A 17,046-nucleotide genomic window follows, 5' to 3' on the forward strand; every position below is an offset into this window, starting at 1 on the left:
ACAGCCAGCGTTTGACGCTGGAAAAAGGCGTTAGGTGGACACGGGCCCTAAAACAATATTTAAAATAATTGTATTGATTATGGGGCCCATTGTAGTCCGGAAGCCAAGGCCTACGTTTGCCTATGGCTAGGTTCACCTCGTCTGCACGCGCACACACACACACACACACACACACACACACACACACACACACACACACACACACACACACACACACACACACACACACACACACACACACACACACACACACACACACACACACACACACACACACACACACACACACACACACACACACACACACACACACACACACACACACACACAGGCATCGTTATTGATGAATGAGAGGGTGATCCTTATCTCGTAAGTACGAGATCTTTATCTCGTAATTACGAGATCCTTATCTCGTAATTACGAGATCTTTATCTCGTAGGCCTAATTACGAGATATTATCTCGTAATTAGATCCTGAGTGTGCTAACGGCTACATTAGCTGTGAAACTTTTTTTTTATTTGGTGAATGCTCAGTGCCACCGTAGTAGAGTGTCCCGAAAATCTACATGGTTTTTTGTGATGTGATTTGTGTCAGGTTGCTCTATAGCAGTTTTTAACAAGAAATTAAGACCAGAAAAGTAGTATAATAGGAGATCTTTAAAAAAAACAAGTTGGCATATTACACACAAGCACTGTAAAGTAGCCACACTTTAGACCACCATGATGCCACCAATTCACACCAGAACCAAAAGGGGAGAAGTGAAAAAAGATAGATAGATAGATGGATAGATAAAATGGTAGGCCAATAGGCCAGTGTAGGCTGTGTAGTGGGTAAGAAAGCTATGTTGTCCATTATTTCCAGCAGCTTGCGCAACATCCTTCTTTTCACAACCAACTCTAGGGGATTTAGAGCAATCCCCAGCACACAGCCTTTCCACAACAGACTTGTAGAAGATTTGTAAAATTGTGTTGCACATGGATATTATGAATCGATGTATATTGTTAAATCTTCCAGTTCTTTGGTTTTTCTAAGAAGGAAGCCGAACCTGGGACAGGTTTGATCCATTGTCCATTTCAGCATAAGATTGTTTCTTCTCCCCTGAGAGACAGGAAGTTAATCAAAATGTTGGTAGCAATCATCACAGTCGATGAGGTCGACAGTCTGTTCATCATACTCACAAATAATGTCCTGCTGGGCCATGACCCACTTGTTCTGGGACGTTTTGTTTTTCACTGGGACTAGAGAAGTCCTTGCTACACTGTTCACAAATTAATGCTGGGAGTCAATGGAAGTCCCTTACAGCACTTAAACAACGATAATATAGGCTACTACTGTCTGAAATACTTTCATAACACACTGTAGGCTACAGTAGGCTCTTTTTACGGTCTTTGAGTAGGCTACACAAACAGTCGTGATGATTTTACGCAAATCTAGCATTCCGGACTGCCTCTAGACGGCAATAGTTTGAGATGGAGCCGCACGTCCGGCTAGTAGAAGAAGATAGACTCTGACGTCAGCACGTTGGAGCATGCCTACTACGCTCGAACATAAACAAAGGCAGGACGCAGCGCTGCAATTACCTCTCCTTTCCTGACTTTTTTATGCTAACAGTAGCGAGATTTTTTAGAGCGACTTATTTCTGGAGCCATGGATAACGCATTACTGATGCGAGTGAGTGTGTTTACCGACCAAGGAGGCAGGAAGTATATGGAAGATGTGACCGAGGTCATAGTGGAGCCCGAGCCGGGAGAAGATGAGGCGACGTCGGGTGAGCCAGAAGAGAGCATCGGGACAGACTGTACGGTCTGTTCCCTGACTGGGGACATCATGTATTCAGACCGGACCGATGCAACACCGGGCTCCACACTGGTTCCAGTTGCATTGTGTGAACCTGTACAAACGTACGACCCAAGTGTATCCGTGGAAACATCTTTACCGGGAGGTCAGAACCCTCCCGCTAGCCGTTCCCGCCGGTCTGTGGCTTTCTTCGCAGTGTTTGACGGGCACGGGGGACGCGAGGCTGCGCAGTTTGCACGGGAGTATTTGTGGGAATTCATGAAGAAACAGCGGGGCTTCTGGTCGGACTGTGACCGGGAGGTCTGCTCCGCTATACGCAAAGGATTTGTAGCCTGCCACCACGCTATGTGGAAAAAGCTACGTAAGTTAACCAAACACTATAAGTTATGAAATAATTGATCCGCTGAGCTGTCAATACTAGCCCCATATGTGCCCCGGTTTGATTGGACTGATCATTACGCCAAACTGCTCAATGAGACTGACAATGTTTTAATGTGTACAGGGACGGATGCATAGCCTACAGCTAGCTCTATTAAAAGCCCAGGTTAGAAGATTATATGGACTCAATAAATCATTGTCTTTTGGCCGACGCTCAAATTGTCAAAAATAGCCTTTTTTAAATGGTTGGGACCAAGTTTAGTCTTTTTGTCTGTTGCTGCTAAATACAAAATATGCACTGGTCCAACCAACAGTTTTAGCAACCACGGCCATATAGCTTGTATCAAAGTTAGCACTAGCCACCAGGTTCACTCCGAACAAAGGCTGACACAGCGCACCACAAGACCATTTCAAAAGTATGTTCGCAGGTGATTTTCTGCAAATGAACCGACCAATATTTTATTATTTTGTTAGCCTTACTTTACGTTTGCTCTCCTATATTTCATTATATTTATATAATTACTTCTACAACATTTAAAGGCCCAAAGAGCATGAAGCAGCCGGTGTGGGCGTGCTGTACAGAAAGCCGGCAGTTTGCCTGGATATGCCTGGGCATGTCAGCTGTTCATCAGCTGCTCGGTGATAGTGGCCTGTTTGAGTTCTTGCTAACGGTGCGAACACACCAAACGCGTTGGGTGCGGTGGCCAACGCGCCCAACGCACCTGATCTGGCGCTTGGTCATTTTGTGTCAAAAAATGGTTCAACGCGCCCAACGCTACGCAGCTAGTCTCCCCCCGATATATTTATTCCCTTAATCAACCATATGGCTGCGATCAGACCCGACCCGACACAACAGCGATCATGTCCGCACAAAAACAACAACAACACGGCCAACAATTGTGCAAAAAGACAAATAAACAGCAACTGACGAACAAATAGCCTTAACAGCATTGCAGATTCACGCTACTCGGAAATGAACACAAACAGCAAGGCAGCACCATACCAAACAAATTTTTTGAACTTGTGCGATGCTTTCGTAACGCGGCTACCCCGCCCAAAGCACCGCTTTACCGCGGCTAACGCATCATCGCGCCTAAACCAATGGTTCCCTATGCAAAAATAGGATTTTTCAACGCCACCACCGCACCCAACGTGTTTGGTGTGTTCGCACCCGCAATTATGACACTCGTCTAGCATTATGGTTAGACTTTTTGTCCGACTTGCACCTGCGGCTGGCTGCGGACACGTTGCTGTGTCTGAAATCGCGCACTTCTGTACTTACACTAACTTTTTTGAGTGCACTTTGCGCAAAACCGGAGAGTGTGCCAAAATGCAGTGCACTGTAAGTTCCTCGGTCGTGCACTCAAAACGGTCTAAAACTTGAGTGTGGAGCGATGGACACTTTCCACACTCAACGGCCGCCATCTTGCCTACGTAGCGGAGAGGGACGGGACATTAAAATCAAAATAGAGGAGCTTGATGCAACTGTGGAGACGGACGCGCTCTACAAAAAGTTAAAAACACGTGTCTTGTTTTTCCGCATTAACGAGTCTGTTTTGGCTATCGGTAACACAAGCAGAAAAAAATACCACCGAAGAAGAACCGTCAAAATGCAAAGTCATTTCCGGTAGGTGCGCGACGGCAGTTTGGACAGTGCACTGTAGAAATGAGAGCACTGTGTCTATAAGTAAGTGTACTGTAGGGATAATAAAGTGCACTCAATGTAAGTGCACTTACGTAAGTGCGCGATTTCAGACACAGACACTGGAGCAAGTCGCTGTAGTTTCTCCCCACGGGCTGCGGGAGCGAAATGTTTGATGGGAAACGTCTTGCAGACAGGCGGAGCTGAGCGCTGATTAGGAGTTTAAACCACATGCCTTTGATGCGTTTCCCCAATTGGTTATGCAAAAGTCTGACATCACCTCAAAATTAAATTACGATCCATTCTTTTTGATTTTAATTTATGTTTAATCATTAGGCCACCACAGTATATGCATTTAAACCTGCAGTGTGTAGAATTTTGGGTTTTATTTCCTAGCAGATTTTGTAGAGAGTAATTATAATATCCATAAGTAAATTTAATTTAGAGCATAATAGCTGAAACATTTTTTTTTAATTATAATTTTTTCCCTTAGAAAGGTTCTCATATATGTCCATATTTCTGCATATTTTGGACTAAGGCCTAGTGCCGCCATCTTGAAAGTGTCATAGTTGGAATGTCATCAGGTGCATTGTTTAAAATTTAAATTTTTAACCCTTTCTAAGGGAAAAAATTATAATTCAAAAAAATTTTTTAGCTATTATGCACTAAATTAAATGTACTTGTGGATATTATAATTACTTTCTACAAAATCTGGTAGGAAATAAAACCCAAAATTCTACACACTGCAGGTTTAAGCAGAAATATACTTAATCAGAGTTAAACCTCCACTGGTCTGAACCCTTGACAGAGAAATAATTTGGATGTTAAACTCTCCTGTATAGATTTATTTAAAAATGAACACAAACTTGAGTCACATAAGATCGTGGTGAAGTGATATCTTTTTACCATTCAGATTAAATCATAGGCTTATTTCCAGTGATTTAAATGGTCTGGGAGTTATATTTTACATGTAGTGTCGCAAAGCCAGACCAAAACTACAACAAGTAGTTTGTTTGTTACACATCATAATAAAGTTCATCATAGCCATCTCTACAATAATAATAAGGGATCTTTTATTAGACCTTCTTGTACTTTATTTAGGCCGATCATATTCGTTATGTGAAGGGAGAAATACTAAACCTCCTTTATTTGGATTTGTAAATTAATTTGTATCACTTAAAAGTAGGTTTTCTAGTAAAGTAACATGAAAGATAAAGATGTGTGGGGAATGGGGATATATCTCGTTTCTTGTTTTGAAAATGCCCCTCGCTTTTAAAGTGTTTACTCGTCTTTGTGTTGTGTTCTGCTTCTAATCGGTTGTAGTATGTGTAGCTCTTCTACGAATATGTTTCTAGTAGGCCTTCAAAATAAAACTAACTGCATCCGCAACAAAGACGCTACGCTACTTCGTACGGCACATGCAAGTCGAGCCGACTCGGAGCTGTCCGGCTGCAGTCAGGCTTTTTCGTCACTCCCCCGACTGCACTCGGCTACTCTCGTCTACTTTCCAGACGAGCCGAAACTGGGGTCGAACGAGCCTATTATCTGACTGCACACAATGCCTGTCTGTAAAGCCATACCTGCAAACTCGTCGCTTTTCGGCGAAAATCGCCGTTTAGAATCAAAATATATGACCCACGTGAATCGTATAGATCCGAAGAGTTTTTGTTTTTGGGAGGGGGGGGGGGGGGGGGGTAGCGGCAGCTGCCAGAGAAGTCAGCCAGCGCTTCCCAGACTGGACTGTGTGGACGAGTTACCGTAGTGTGAGACAAGGGAATATCGTTATCTTGGCAATAAAACATCTTTGGTAGACGTCATGAGTATTGTCCAATCAGCGTTAAGATCGGGCACAAGCATCACTGCTGCCGCTGTGTGTTCGGACTTTAGAATTGGCTAAAAGTCTCAATCAAAGCCCTTTTGATAATACAAAAATAGAGGCTTTGATTAAACACTGTCAATGCTTCAGAGGTTAATGTAACAGCCTACTGAAACAGAAACTATACGGAGGGACGCAGCTCACTGTACAGTCCTTTTATTTAGTCGCGCTGTCAGTTTGCCGACATGGCTCTCTGTTAGACTCAAGACATAGAAAAAGATCGCTGAAGCCGTTCCCGTAGACAAAGTTAACGGGCAGGATATCCCCGACTGATTTCATCCATCAAACCACAGAGTTTTTTCTGAGCGGCGTCTCACTCGCTCACTGGGTCTCCCGGGTCCCGGTGATTTTCACCGTCACAGCGATCGACTCGCTGCTTTGCTGGGGCGGAGACTTTGTGTGAAGGTGATTTAACATCACGGTCGTAGACGAATGTTATAACTTTATGCTGCATAGTTTGCACTGCACTGTTGACCCACACAGGACTCTTAAGTGAAGCTGACAGTTTAATGAGCGCACATTGCAGAAATGAAGTGTCTGCAGTGCGCTCACAATCAGAGCCGACCGACAGCCCCCCCCCCCCCCCCCCACAATTTATTTTTATTTTTTAGTTTGTGTGTTTGATATTAACATCATATTATTATATCATACAAAAAATTAATACAATGTTTTGATCTAGATAGCCAAGTTAATAGCCCAATAATTTAATCAGTTCATCTGGGAGGTAATCCAAGTTTAACTGATCACGTCACGTTCACGTCCAGTGTGTACTGAGTTTATTTAAAAACATTTGGAAATGGGGCTCAGATGCCCATGCACTGTATAACCTATTTCAGCCTCGTCTGTGGAAAAAAAGATAGCTGGACAACAGAGTTCTTCTGCTTCATTCCTCTCACTGCATTTAAATGTATTCATTATATTACAGAGAAATATGTCCCATAAAAGAAAAAGAGCACCAAGCCCAACCCAGAGGACCCTGCATAATATTTTATTTTAAATGAATGTTTTAATGGAAAATCCAAGAAGCTTCTAATTCATCCGACCCAGTGTCTCCAAATTATTTGTTCACACAAAATTCCTCAGATTTAGCCTCTTAATTTCCCTCTCAAAGTGCACCAGATTAATGCATTTCACTTTAAAAAGTTTAAAAAAAATCTCCCGGGGGGGCATACCCCCGGACCCCCCTAGGAGGGTCAGGATCTCAGCTGGCTATTATTTTCACCCAGCTGGACATTGGAGGCAATAGTGGAGAACTCTGGTTGTGTGAATGATATTTAACAATAGCCAATCGTTTGGACAGCGAAAAACACCCGACCCCCCTAGAAGGGACGGGTGTTTGTCACCTTTTTCACCTCCTATGAGTTTGCAGGTCTGAAAGCGCATGTCTGACTTTGACAGGGGAAAGGCTACAGGACAGACCGCATCCACTCAACTGAACCTTATGTCACGTTGTTTTCATCAGGCTCCACACATCAGAGGACAGCCTACCAGATGGAGATTAGCACAAGATAAACCCCAGTTCATCTTTTAGAGCAGTTATTTATTTTTAAAATGTTGCTGTGCTGTTAAATGTCTCGTAGATCACTGAACATGTAGTAATGAGTGATAAGCAGTACAAATTAAAAATGGAGTCAGCGATTCTGGAGAACGCTTGTTGTCAAAATAACTTTTTATCAAATCAGTGAATACCTCATCACAGTTTGATACCTCTTAGACGTACTGTGTGTGCGATGGAGAAAATAAAAAAATCGATACACAGCCTAGACTCTGTAAACTAGTATCTTAACAAAGGGTATAAAACAACATAGGGGCCCACCGTAGTTAGCAACGTACCTGTTTACAGAGCCTAAGCTGTGTATTCAATTTTTTTCAGAGCACACATTACAGACCGGTAGCGGTCGGATCGCGAGGAGATTATTCATCGATTTTGACAACAAGCGTTCTCCAGAATCGCTGACTCCGCCGTATTATATTAATTTTCAATTTTTTTTCTCTTCTCAGCTGAGTGGCCAAAGACACTCACAGGCCTTCCCAGTACATCGGGCACCACAGCCAGCATAGTGGTCATCCGTGGAGATCGCATGTACGTGGCCCATGTTGGGGACTCTGCGGTGGTTCTAGGGGTCCAGGACGACCCCACAGACCCTTTCATCAGAGCCGTGGAAGTCACACAAGACCACAAACCTGAACTACCCAGAGAGAGGGAGCGCATTGAAGGCCTGGGAGGCAGGTAAGCTTCAACCCACAAGACCCCCCCTGTCTCTGCATTGCTATAATATACAGTACTGTGAAATATTTATAAATCTAAATCCAGCAGTGCCATCAGCTCAGAACTGTCAGAAACCAGTGGGACCCAAGTACATCCATCTACTGCTCTCAGCATTGAGGACACCATTAATCCTGACCAAATCTTCAACTCCATTTAGCAGAAACTTAAAAGGAACCTCCACCATGCTTCACTGTTGCCTGCAGACACTCATTATTGTACTGCTCTCCAGCCCTTCATTGAACAACCTGCCTTCTTAAGTCAAATATTTCACATTTTGACTCATCAGTCCAGAGCACCTGCTGCCATTTTTCTGAGCCCCAGTTCCTATGTTTTGGTGGATAGTTGAGTTGCTTGACCTTGTGTCCATGTCAGAGGTAAGGCTTTTAGGCTGCAACCCTCCATGAAGACCCCTTCTGGCCAGACTTGTCCGGACAGTAGATGGGTGTACCTTGGTCCCACTGGTTTAAGGGAAATAAGCTTGAAGTGTCTGTTTTTCATCTGCTGCACTAAGTTTCCTTGGTCACTGCGTCTACGATCCTCAGCGTTTCCCGTTTCTTTGTGCTTCTTCAAAAGAGCAGCACATCCTGAAGCCCCAGTCTGCTTTGAAATCTTTGTCTGGAAGAGACCTTGCTTATCCAGTGTAACTAACCTTTTCCCTCACTTAACATTTTTCTAAATTGATCAAATTAAACAATAATTATTTATATTTTAGAGACGCAGCCCACAAACGTGATAAACAGAGGACATGATAATGTCATGGAAAGTTCTTTAGTGCCCTGGCAAAACTGCAATGTGAAGCCAAGCTGGGGAGGCACAGTCTGAGTGCTCTTTTAGAAAAACCATTTGAGGAATCTAATCTTAGACATACAGGAGTAATACAAGATAAATACAATGTTTCTTATTGCACTAATAAGCATGCTAACATTTCAGTCAGGAGATATACAGTATGCAATATTTCCCATTACAGTGCGGACTATTAGGTGTGAAAGCCTCCCTTAGACGACATTAGTTTGAGCCTACAGTCTGTCACACATTTTTTTTTTTTAAGATATTTTTTGGGGCATTTTTATGCTTTATTGATAGTGCAGAGACAGAGACAGAGGTGAAATGGGGCAGAGAGGGGAGTGACATGCAGAGAACGACCGTGGGTGGGAATGGAACCCGGGTCTGCTGCTGGGCCCGGCCCGGGAGGGGGACGCCTTACCAACTGAGCTAAAGGCGCCCCCCTGTCACAAATTATTATGCAAATTGGAATTAAGTGTCATTAAACATTTAATTTTTTGTATTTAAAGCCACTTCGAGTAACATTGTCCGTTGGCGGCCCCTTTGGACAAAAGCGGTAGTATTTTTACGACGCCAGCTGTTGTGAAGCTGTTTTCTAGCTTGTGTCGGGCGAAATAAACTTTGTTTTAGTAGGCTACCGCTCATTCATTTAGGAGTAAACACTGCAGTCTATTTCGCTCCCGTGAAATTGTGTATACGTTGCTTGGCAACGCCCTCCCGCCCGCCTATCACTCTCCCTTTTAGCTTTTCTTCATTGCATTTTTTTCTTTTTCTTTGATGGTTCAGCCCCGTTATCAGTCATTATGGCGACAAATAACTGTCTCAAACAAGGCTCCCGCTCCCCTTCCCTCATCTGGAGGGAAAGGCTTCTCAAATCGCGTTGCAGCGCCACACTGAAATCTGCGACCAATACGGATATGTGACCATAGAGCATGCACGAGCGAACCGAAAATCGGACTGGGTGTGCGACCAGACCAAAAGCAGTAATAAAAACTATAAAAACGTCTTTCTTTGCACTGATGGTCTCGTTTGCTGTTAAAGGTAATTTTTGATTATGAGAGGAAACATGAGGCTGTTTAAAAGATATTTAAATGTTATTCGTAGCTGCTTTAATTTAAACTCATGGATGGTATTGTGTCTCAGGGCGCTTTGGATCATTGAAATCAATCTCAGACACCTGTGATAATCAGTTTGCTAAGTAAGCCAATCAAAGGAAATCTACTTAACAAGGACGTTCCACATGATTAAGCAGACCACAGGTTTAAAGCAATATGGGAAAGAAAAAGAATCTCTCTGCTGCCTAAAAGCGTCAAATAGTGCAATACCGGTATAAGGTATGAAAACAATAGATATTTCACAGAAACTTAAGTGTGATCATCGTACTGTGAAGAGATTTGTGGCTGATTCAGAGCACAGACGGGTTCGTTCGGATAAAGGTAATATGAGGAAGGTTTCTGCCAGACAAATTCATCTGATAAAGAGAGCAGCTGCTAAAATGCCATCACAAAGCAGCAGACAGGTATTTGAAGCTTCTGGTGCCTCTGGAGTCCCGCAAACCTCAAGGTGTAGGATCCAGAAGTTTGCAGTTGTGCATAAACCTATTATTCGGCCACCCCTAAACAATGATCACAAGCAGAAACGGTTGCAGTGGGCTCAGAAATACATGAAGACTCATCTTCAAACAGTCTTGTTTACTGATGAGTGCCGTGCAACCCTGGATGGTCGGATGGATGGAGTAGTGGATGGTTGGTGAATGGCCACCATGTCCCAACAAGGCTGCGACGGCAGACAGGAGGTGGTGGAGTCATGTTTTGGGCCGGAATCATGGGGAGAGAGCTGGTAGGTCCCTTTAGGGTCCCTGACGGTGTGAAAATGACCTCGGCAAAGTATGTTGAGTTTCTGACTCACCACTTTCTTCCGTGGTACAAAAAGAAGGACAGTGCCTTCCGTAGTAAAATCATCTTCATGCATGACAATGCACCATCTCATGCTGCAAAGAATACCTCTGTGTCATTGGCTGCTTTGGGCATAAAAGGAGAGAACCTCATGGTGTGGCCCCCATCTTCCCCTGACCTCAACCCTATTGAGAACCTTTGGAGCATCCTCAAGGCAAACATCCATGAGGTTGGGAGGCAGTTCTCATCAAAACAGCAGCTATGGGAGACTATTCTGGCATCCTGCAAAGATATTCAAGCAGAAACTCTCCAAAAACTCACAAATTCAATGGATACAAGAATTGTGAAGGTGATATCAAAGAAGGGGTCCTATGTTAACATGTAACTTGGCCTGTTAAGATGTTTTTGATTGAAATAGCTTTTGATTTCACTAAATATGACCTTCACATTCTGCAAATTCAACAAATGGCCATTTTTAGTTCTTCACAACCTATAAAATGTTTTGAAACTCTGTTGTGTATAATAATTTGGAACAGTGCATTTGGAGTTTTTTATTTTTGAAAAAAATACTTTTATTATTGGGAGGTTTGTTCAATAAAATTCTAAATATACTCTAACGGTTGATGTCTTGAAAATTATACTGACTGTGATTTGCATCGACTATTTAGGAAAATCTGGGAAAATCTAATTTGCCTTATAATTTGGAATGCAGTGTAGTGCAGTTAATAAACTGGCTTTGGGAACCATGTTGATAATTTGCTTGCAGTTGGTAGCTGACTCTCCTCTCCCTAACAGTGTCATCAAGAAATCTGGAGTCAACCGTGTAGTGTGGAAGAGGCCGAGGTTGAGCCACAACGGGCCGGTCCGTCGCAGCACTGTCATTGACCAGATACCATTCTTAGCAGTCGCCAGAGCTCTAGGTAAGGAAAAAAACCCAATTGCAGTTAGAATATTATTGTATCATTTGTATTGCCACGAAAAAACTTTGATATAATAAAACCAAGAAACCATTCATTTTGAAAACCGGTTGCTTATAGATAGACTTTTGATCTATCAACGTTCACAAAAAAATCCTGTCAGATCTTTCCTTTCCATCATTAGTGTCTCTGTGTCTTATACAACTGCTTCTTTTTGCAAAAAATTGGAAAGGTTTTTGTGCCGGATGTATTTCGACAATTGAAACGGAGGGAGGGCAGACATCAAGTAAAAACAATAAATGAAAGTGTGTCCCTCTGGCCGGAAATCAATGGATAGTGTTTGTTCAGACCGACGGTGTCTTCAACTCAGTTTGTCTCCCCTGCATTAGGTGATCTGTGGAGCTATGACTTCTACAGCGGGGAGTTTGTGGTTTCTCCAGAGCCAGACACTAGTGTGATGACCCTTGACCCCAGGAAACACCGCTACATCATCCTGGCCAGTGACGGGCTGTGGAACATGGTGCCACCTCAAGAGGCCGTCTCCATGTGTCAGAACAACGACGAGGCAATGGTGAGATGAAAACATTGTTTGGATCGCATTGGCTTCATTTCCTACCAGATCGCATTGTGTTCTGTTGTAGACTTTAGCCCCATAGTGCGTAACTTTTACAAATATCAGTGATTCTTGAGAACCGGGACAAAAGGCTGGGACAAAGTGTAACTGCTGTTATCTTTAAAAATGAAAATATTTAAAATTGTAGCTGTTATTAGGGATTAAGAATAGAATGTCTGGAGCACAATTATCCTCTTAAATTTAATTTTATTATTATTATGTCAAATTTATGACACTTATCTTCTCATGACGTCAAAAACAGTGTGTCCACAGAGAAGGTTTCAATCTTTCATATGCAATAAAACCTATTAAAAATGTACTTTAATGATTAAAATAGCTTTTTTCATCAAAGGCAACACTAAATAATCTCTCATACCAATACATTTTTTTTTTCTACAACACATTCATGTTTTATAAGGTTCCTAAGTGGGGGGACACTTTGTCACCACCGTCAGACATTTCATTAAAATGTAATAAAATCAGGCAATATGAGGGGCAGCTGTCTCCGTGAAGGACCTATTGTCACAAGCTATCTTTGCAGAGTACATTAGAGTCAGACAGGCTCTGATAAGTGTTGTAGTTTTAGAATATTTTACATTACAAATCTTGAAAGTCATGCGTCACAACCATGAAACGTCAACACCGACTTAACATTTCTGAATAAGTTATTTAAAATTTTTTGATAATTTTATTTTCCTGAAGTAGTTCATACTAGCACCTATCATCAACAGAAAAAACAAACTACTACTAGAAAAACTGTATTTGTTCTGTTTAAGAAACGTTGAATATGTCAACACCGTCAGATATCAAAAACATGTATATTCATATACATTTTGAAAATATTTTTTTTGTGGCTCTATCAGTTTTGGTGAATATTTGTGATCACTATACATCTCATGGGTCTAGAATAAAATGAGGGAACATTTATTTGTGTTTTTTGGTGTCTGACGGAGTTGACACAAAATAAGGAATGGTAAAAAGCCCATGTTAAAAAGGAGAAGCAAGGTAAAAAGTCCATTTTGATAAAAAGGACAAGCTGGGAGGTTGTGTCAAGGTGTAGCTCAGTAGCTTAGCATATGTTGGAAACATACATGTAATTTAATTTGCCTAAACATAGGGTTTGTATTTTTTCAACATTGCACCCTTTGTTTTGTCCCACTTCTCAAGAATCACTGATTTGAATGTCGGTTACATTCAAGCCATTGCCAAACGAATAGACACAAAGTTGATTAAGTTGATCAGCTCCACAAAACTCTCTGCATTTCTCAGTATGGCAGCATGCAGAAGCTCAAACAATGTCCACAAAATGTTTCAGTTTCTGCGATTCTACTGCTACAAAAACCTGGACATACAGCAGAAGGTATAAAACCCATGTGTGATCACCGAAAGCTTACCTCATCTAGATGCACCGATAGTGTTGTTGTAATTTCTCAGAATTCCTCCTGGGGGCGACAGAAGTTACGCACTACAGCTTTAAGGTGCCCGGCCCAAAAAAAAGTCACCACCTGGATTTTACTAGACAAATAGTTAAGAGCCCTCCATCGGTCAAAAAATGCAGTGATTAATATGTTTCAGTTTGCAACAAGTTATTTAAAGGTTCAGTAAGTGGAATGGTCAGTTTAGCTAACTTCCTGTCAGTGACTGCAGTTAGCAGTCCCCTCCCTCGTCCCCACGTCACCACATTAATGCACTGCGGTCTGCAAGCAGCGAGTTATCTAGCATCATCTCAGATCCATAAGTGTGATAAAACATGATAAAAACCATCAAAACAGATATTGGGAAGGATTTTTACCTGCTCCGCCATTGTCGGTGCATTCACCCATCTGTCGCTCTGCACGTGCACTGGCAGTGAGACGGGTGCCGGTTTGTAGCGTTCTCTCTTCTGATTGGTTATCAGTAGTGGGATCCCCGAAAAGTTTATTTACCGATTACATGCAGAGCGAGTGACTGAGAGATCGGCTTTATGAAACATGTACACTCTATAAGTGATCACTTTATGAATAAAGAGTGATTTAACACTTATATTAACATAAATAAATCGCTTACTTCACCTTTAACCCTAACTGATGCAGTGAATAGCTTCTTATTTCTTTAACTACCATGTCAGAAGACATATACTGTGGTTTTGGAAAAGATGTTACTCTGTTTCAGAGGGGTGACATTATTAACCTGCATCAAACACAGAAAACTACTGAGGAGAAGATGAAACGACTAAAATCATGTTAAGAACTGTCCAACGCATTGTTAAAACCTGATAGATAGAGGTGAACCGTCATCTTTGAGGAAGAAATGTGGTCGGAAAACAATCTTCAATGATCTTGAAATTATTTGGTTAAATCAAAATGTAAAATATTGACAGTAAAACTCCCGGCTATGTTTAATAGTGAAAGTAAGAGCTTTTCCACATGCACAATATGAAGAGAACATAAGGGATATAGACTATGCAGATGTGTAGCCTTAAGAAAACCACTTATCAGTGGGGCTTATCAATACATGCTTTAATTTGGTAGGGAATATACAGTATATAGATTGGACTGTGGAACAATGGAAAAAGGTTGTGTGGTCTGATGAGACCAGATTGACCCTGTTCCAGAGTGATGGGTGCATCAGGGTAAGAAGAGAGGTGGATGAAGTGATGCTCCCATCATGCCTAGTGCCTACTGTACAAGCCTGTGTGGCAGTGTACAGTAGGATCTGGGGTTGCTTCAGTTGGTCAGGTCTAGGTTCAGCAACCTTATGTGTCAAATAAAGCTTATCAAAATGTGTTACGGTGAATATGTGCCGTAATCAAAGCTAAAGATAGTCCAACTAGATAGTTGAGTGTGTGACTTTTTTTTCTTTGCAGGGCAGTGTATTAGCAAATATATAAATATACACAATGTATAGCAACGTATCATAAGGTCCTAAAATGATACTTTAATAATAATCTAACAGAGTAATATCCAGCCCATATCAGACCATGTCAGTGTAATAACTACCTTCCATGCTGCAGGCACCATGCGGGGTATCAAGTGCCCGGCAGCTGGTCAGCCATGCTCTGCTGCGGTGGCGCCAGCGCATGCTGCGCGCTGACAACACCAGTGCCATCGTGATCGCCCTGCAGGAGCCTGGCTCTTGTCAGGATGTCTTGCACCATGAGGAGGTGCTGCTGGACTTGGCCAAGGTGTCCCAATGCCCTCCAACCTCCGACTCCCGCGCTGACACTCCTCTCCTACAGGTGAGGTCTACGTTGAATACAAGCACACAACACACTCTTGACAACACTTAGCCCTAATTCCCTCTGGCATCAAGGGTTAGGGCTTATGGACTAGATGGCCCTCCAAACAGACCCACACATGTCAAACCAAGGTCATAGAGAAATCTCCCATAAAGCTTTGTGAATCTTCAGCAAAAAGATTGCGGACATTACAACAAGAGATTGTGTCACAACGAGTGACGACTTTCCAGCTGTAGGCACTCACCCTGAAGTTAGGTCAACTTTTCTCCACGTATCCACTCAGCCTCAGCCTTTCTCCTCGCCCGCTCCACTTCCAAAACAAGTAGTTTCTCCTCAGTGTATTCTGCTTCAATTCCATGTGGTTCTCTCTTCTGCTCCGTAGAATCACAGATGTCTTGTTTACATACTGACACCCCATCTGCACTTTTCTACCAGCATATTTTTGATTCTCAAATGACACAACGTTCCAAAAAAAGAGCGCAGCATAACGTGGTAAATAAATGAGTCACAACAAGCACACAGAAGCGTTTAGTGATTGGTCATTAGTATCTTCATGCTGCCAGGGAGAGGCACGCTATTGCTCCCATTAGCTATCGGATGAGAAACCTATGCCTGTAACTTCCTAAAAAATGCACGCACAGTTAAAAGGAAGGTTTCTGTCGCCTTATCTTGATGTTAAACTATTCCTTTAAATATGTTGAGTTTTAATGAGGGAAGTTGCTGTTCATGTAGCGGTCTTGTAGTAGTGTCCCATTTCATAGGGCAAATGTCAACCCCCTATCCCTTTGACAATCTGTTTCGAGGGTCAAGGGATATGGCCAATGACTAGGGGATTCGGCCTAACATTTTGACGATGCATAATATTGTATGGTAAATGGTGAATGGACTTGACTTATATAGTGCTTTTTAGCCAATAATCTCAGCCCCAAAGCACTTTACATTTCTTACCACATTCACCGATTCACACACACACACTCATACACCGAGTAAAGTATATACACCGAGTAAAGTATAATGATTGTGAATAAGGTGAATGATTTCCTTGGTGCTGAAGTGTGTCCTCCTGGTTGTCCTGCAGCGCCCTCCAGAGGCAGACTCTCCCTCTGCAGTGTGTGAGCTCCTGCCTACGCTGGAGCGGCGGGACGGCCTGTCTGGCAGCAGCAGCCTGTATCACCTGGCCGAGTGCTTCACTCTGCCTCCACTGTGTTACACCAGCAGCGCTGAGTCCAGCACGTCCAACAGCAAGAGAACTATACAAGGACCTTCATCATCATCATCATCACCACCAGGCCGTTTGGCTAAGAAAGCCCGACGCAGGACTGCAGACAGGCCACCACTGGGCCAACACAACGCAGGGGAGAAACACCCTGAGGCCAATAACCTTTCACCCATTCTCCAGGAGCATAACAAGACCACAGTGTGTGTGTGCTGATCTCTCTCACACACACACGCACACACACACACACACACACACACACACACACACACACACACACACACACACACACACACACACACACACACACACACACACACACACACACACACACACACACACACACACACACACACACACACACACACACACACACACACACACACACACACACACACACACACACACACACACACACACACACACACACACACACACACACA

At 42.8% G+C, this 17,046-nt stretch overlaps 1 protein-coding gene across 1 annotated transcript; it reads left to right on the plus strand.

Annotated features, from left to right (window-relative positions):
* Positions 1–1,559: 1,559 nt before the first annotated feature.
* Positions 1,560–16,846, plus strand: LOC307248718 (protein phosphatase 1D-like). Its single transcript, XM_080025192.1, has 6 exons — positions 1,560–2,158; positions 7,695–7,923; positions 11,436–11,560; positions 11,947–12,128; positions 15,163–15,387; positions 16,466–16,846. The coding sequence occupies exons 1-6, from the start codon at positions 1,648–1,650 to the stop codon at positions 16,817–16,819; spliced, it is 1,626 nt and encodes a 541-aa protein (XP_079881318.1). The 5' UTR covers positions 1,560–1,647; the 3' UTR covers positions 16,820–16,846.
* The last annotated feature ends 200 nt before the right edge of the window (positions 16,847–17,046 follow it).

Source organism: Ammodytes marinus, assembly GCF_949987685.1.
Source record: "Ammodytes marinus genome assembly, chromosome: 3".
Classification (NCBI taxonomy): domain Eukaryota; kingdom Metazoa; phylum Chordata; class Actinopteri; order Uranoscopiformes; family Ammodytidae; genus Ammodytes; species Ammodytes marinus.

Bases quoted from the DNA above. Each gene is read 5' to 3' on its own strand.
- LOC307248718 (XM_080025192.1), top strand. From the start codon at position 1,648: ATGGATAACGCATTACTGATGCGAGTGAGTGTGTTTACCGACCAAGGA. The intron at 7,924-11,435 runs GTAAGCTTCAAC...TCTCCCTAACAG, and splicing joins ATTGAAGGCCTGGGAGGCAG to TGTCATCAAGAAATCTGGAG. The intron at 11,561-11,946 runs GTAAGGAAAAAA...CCCCTGCATTAG, and splicing joins AGCAGTCGCCAGAGCTCTAG to GTGATCTGTGGAGCTATGAC.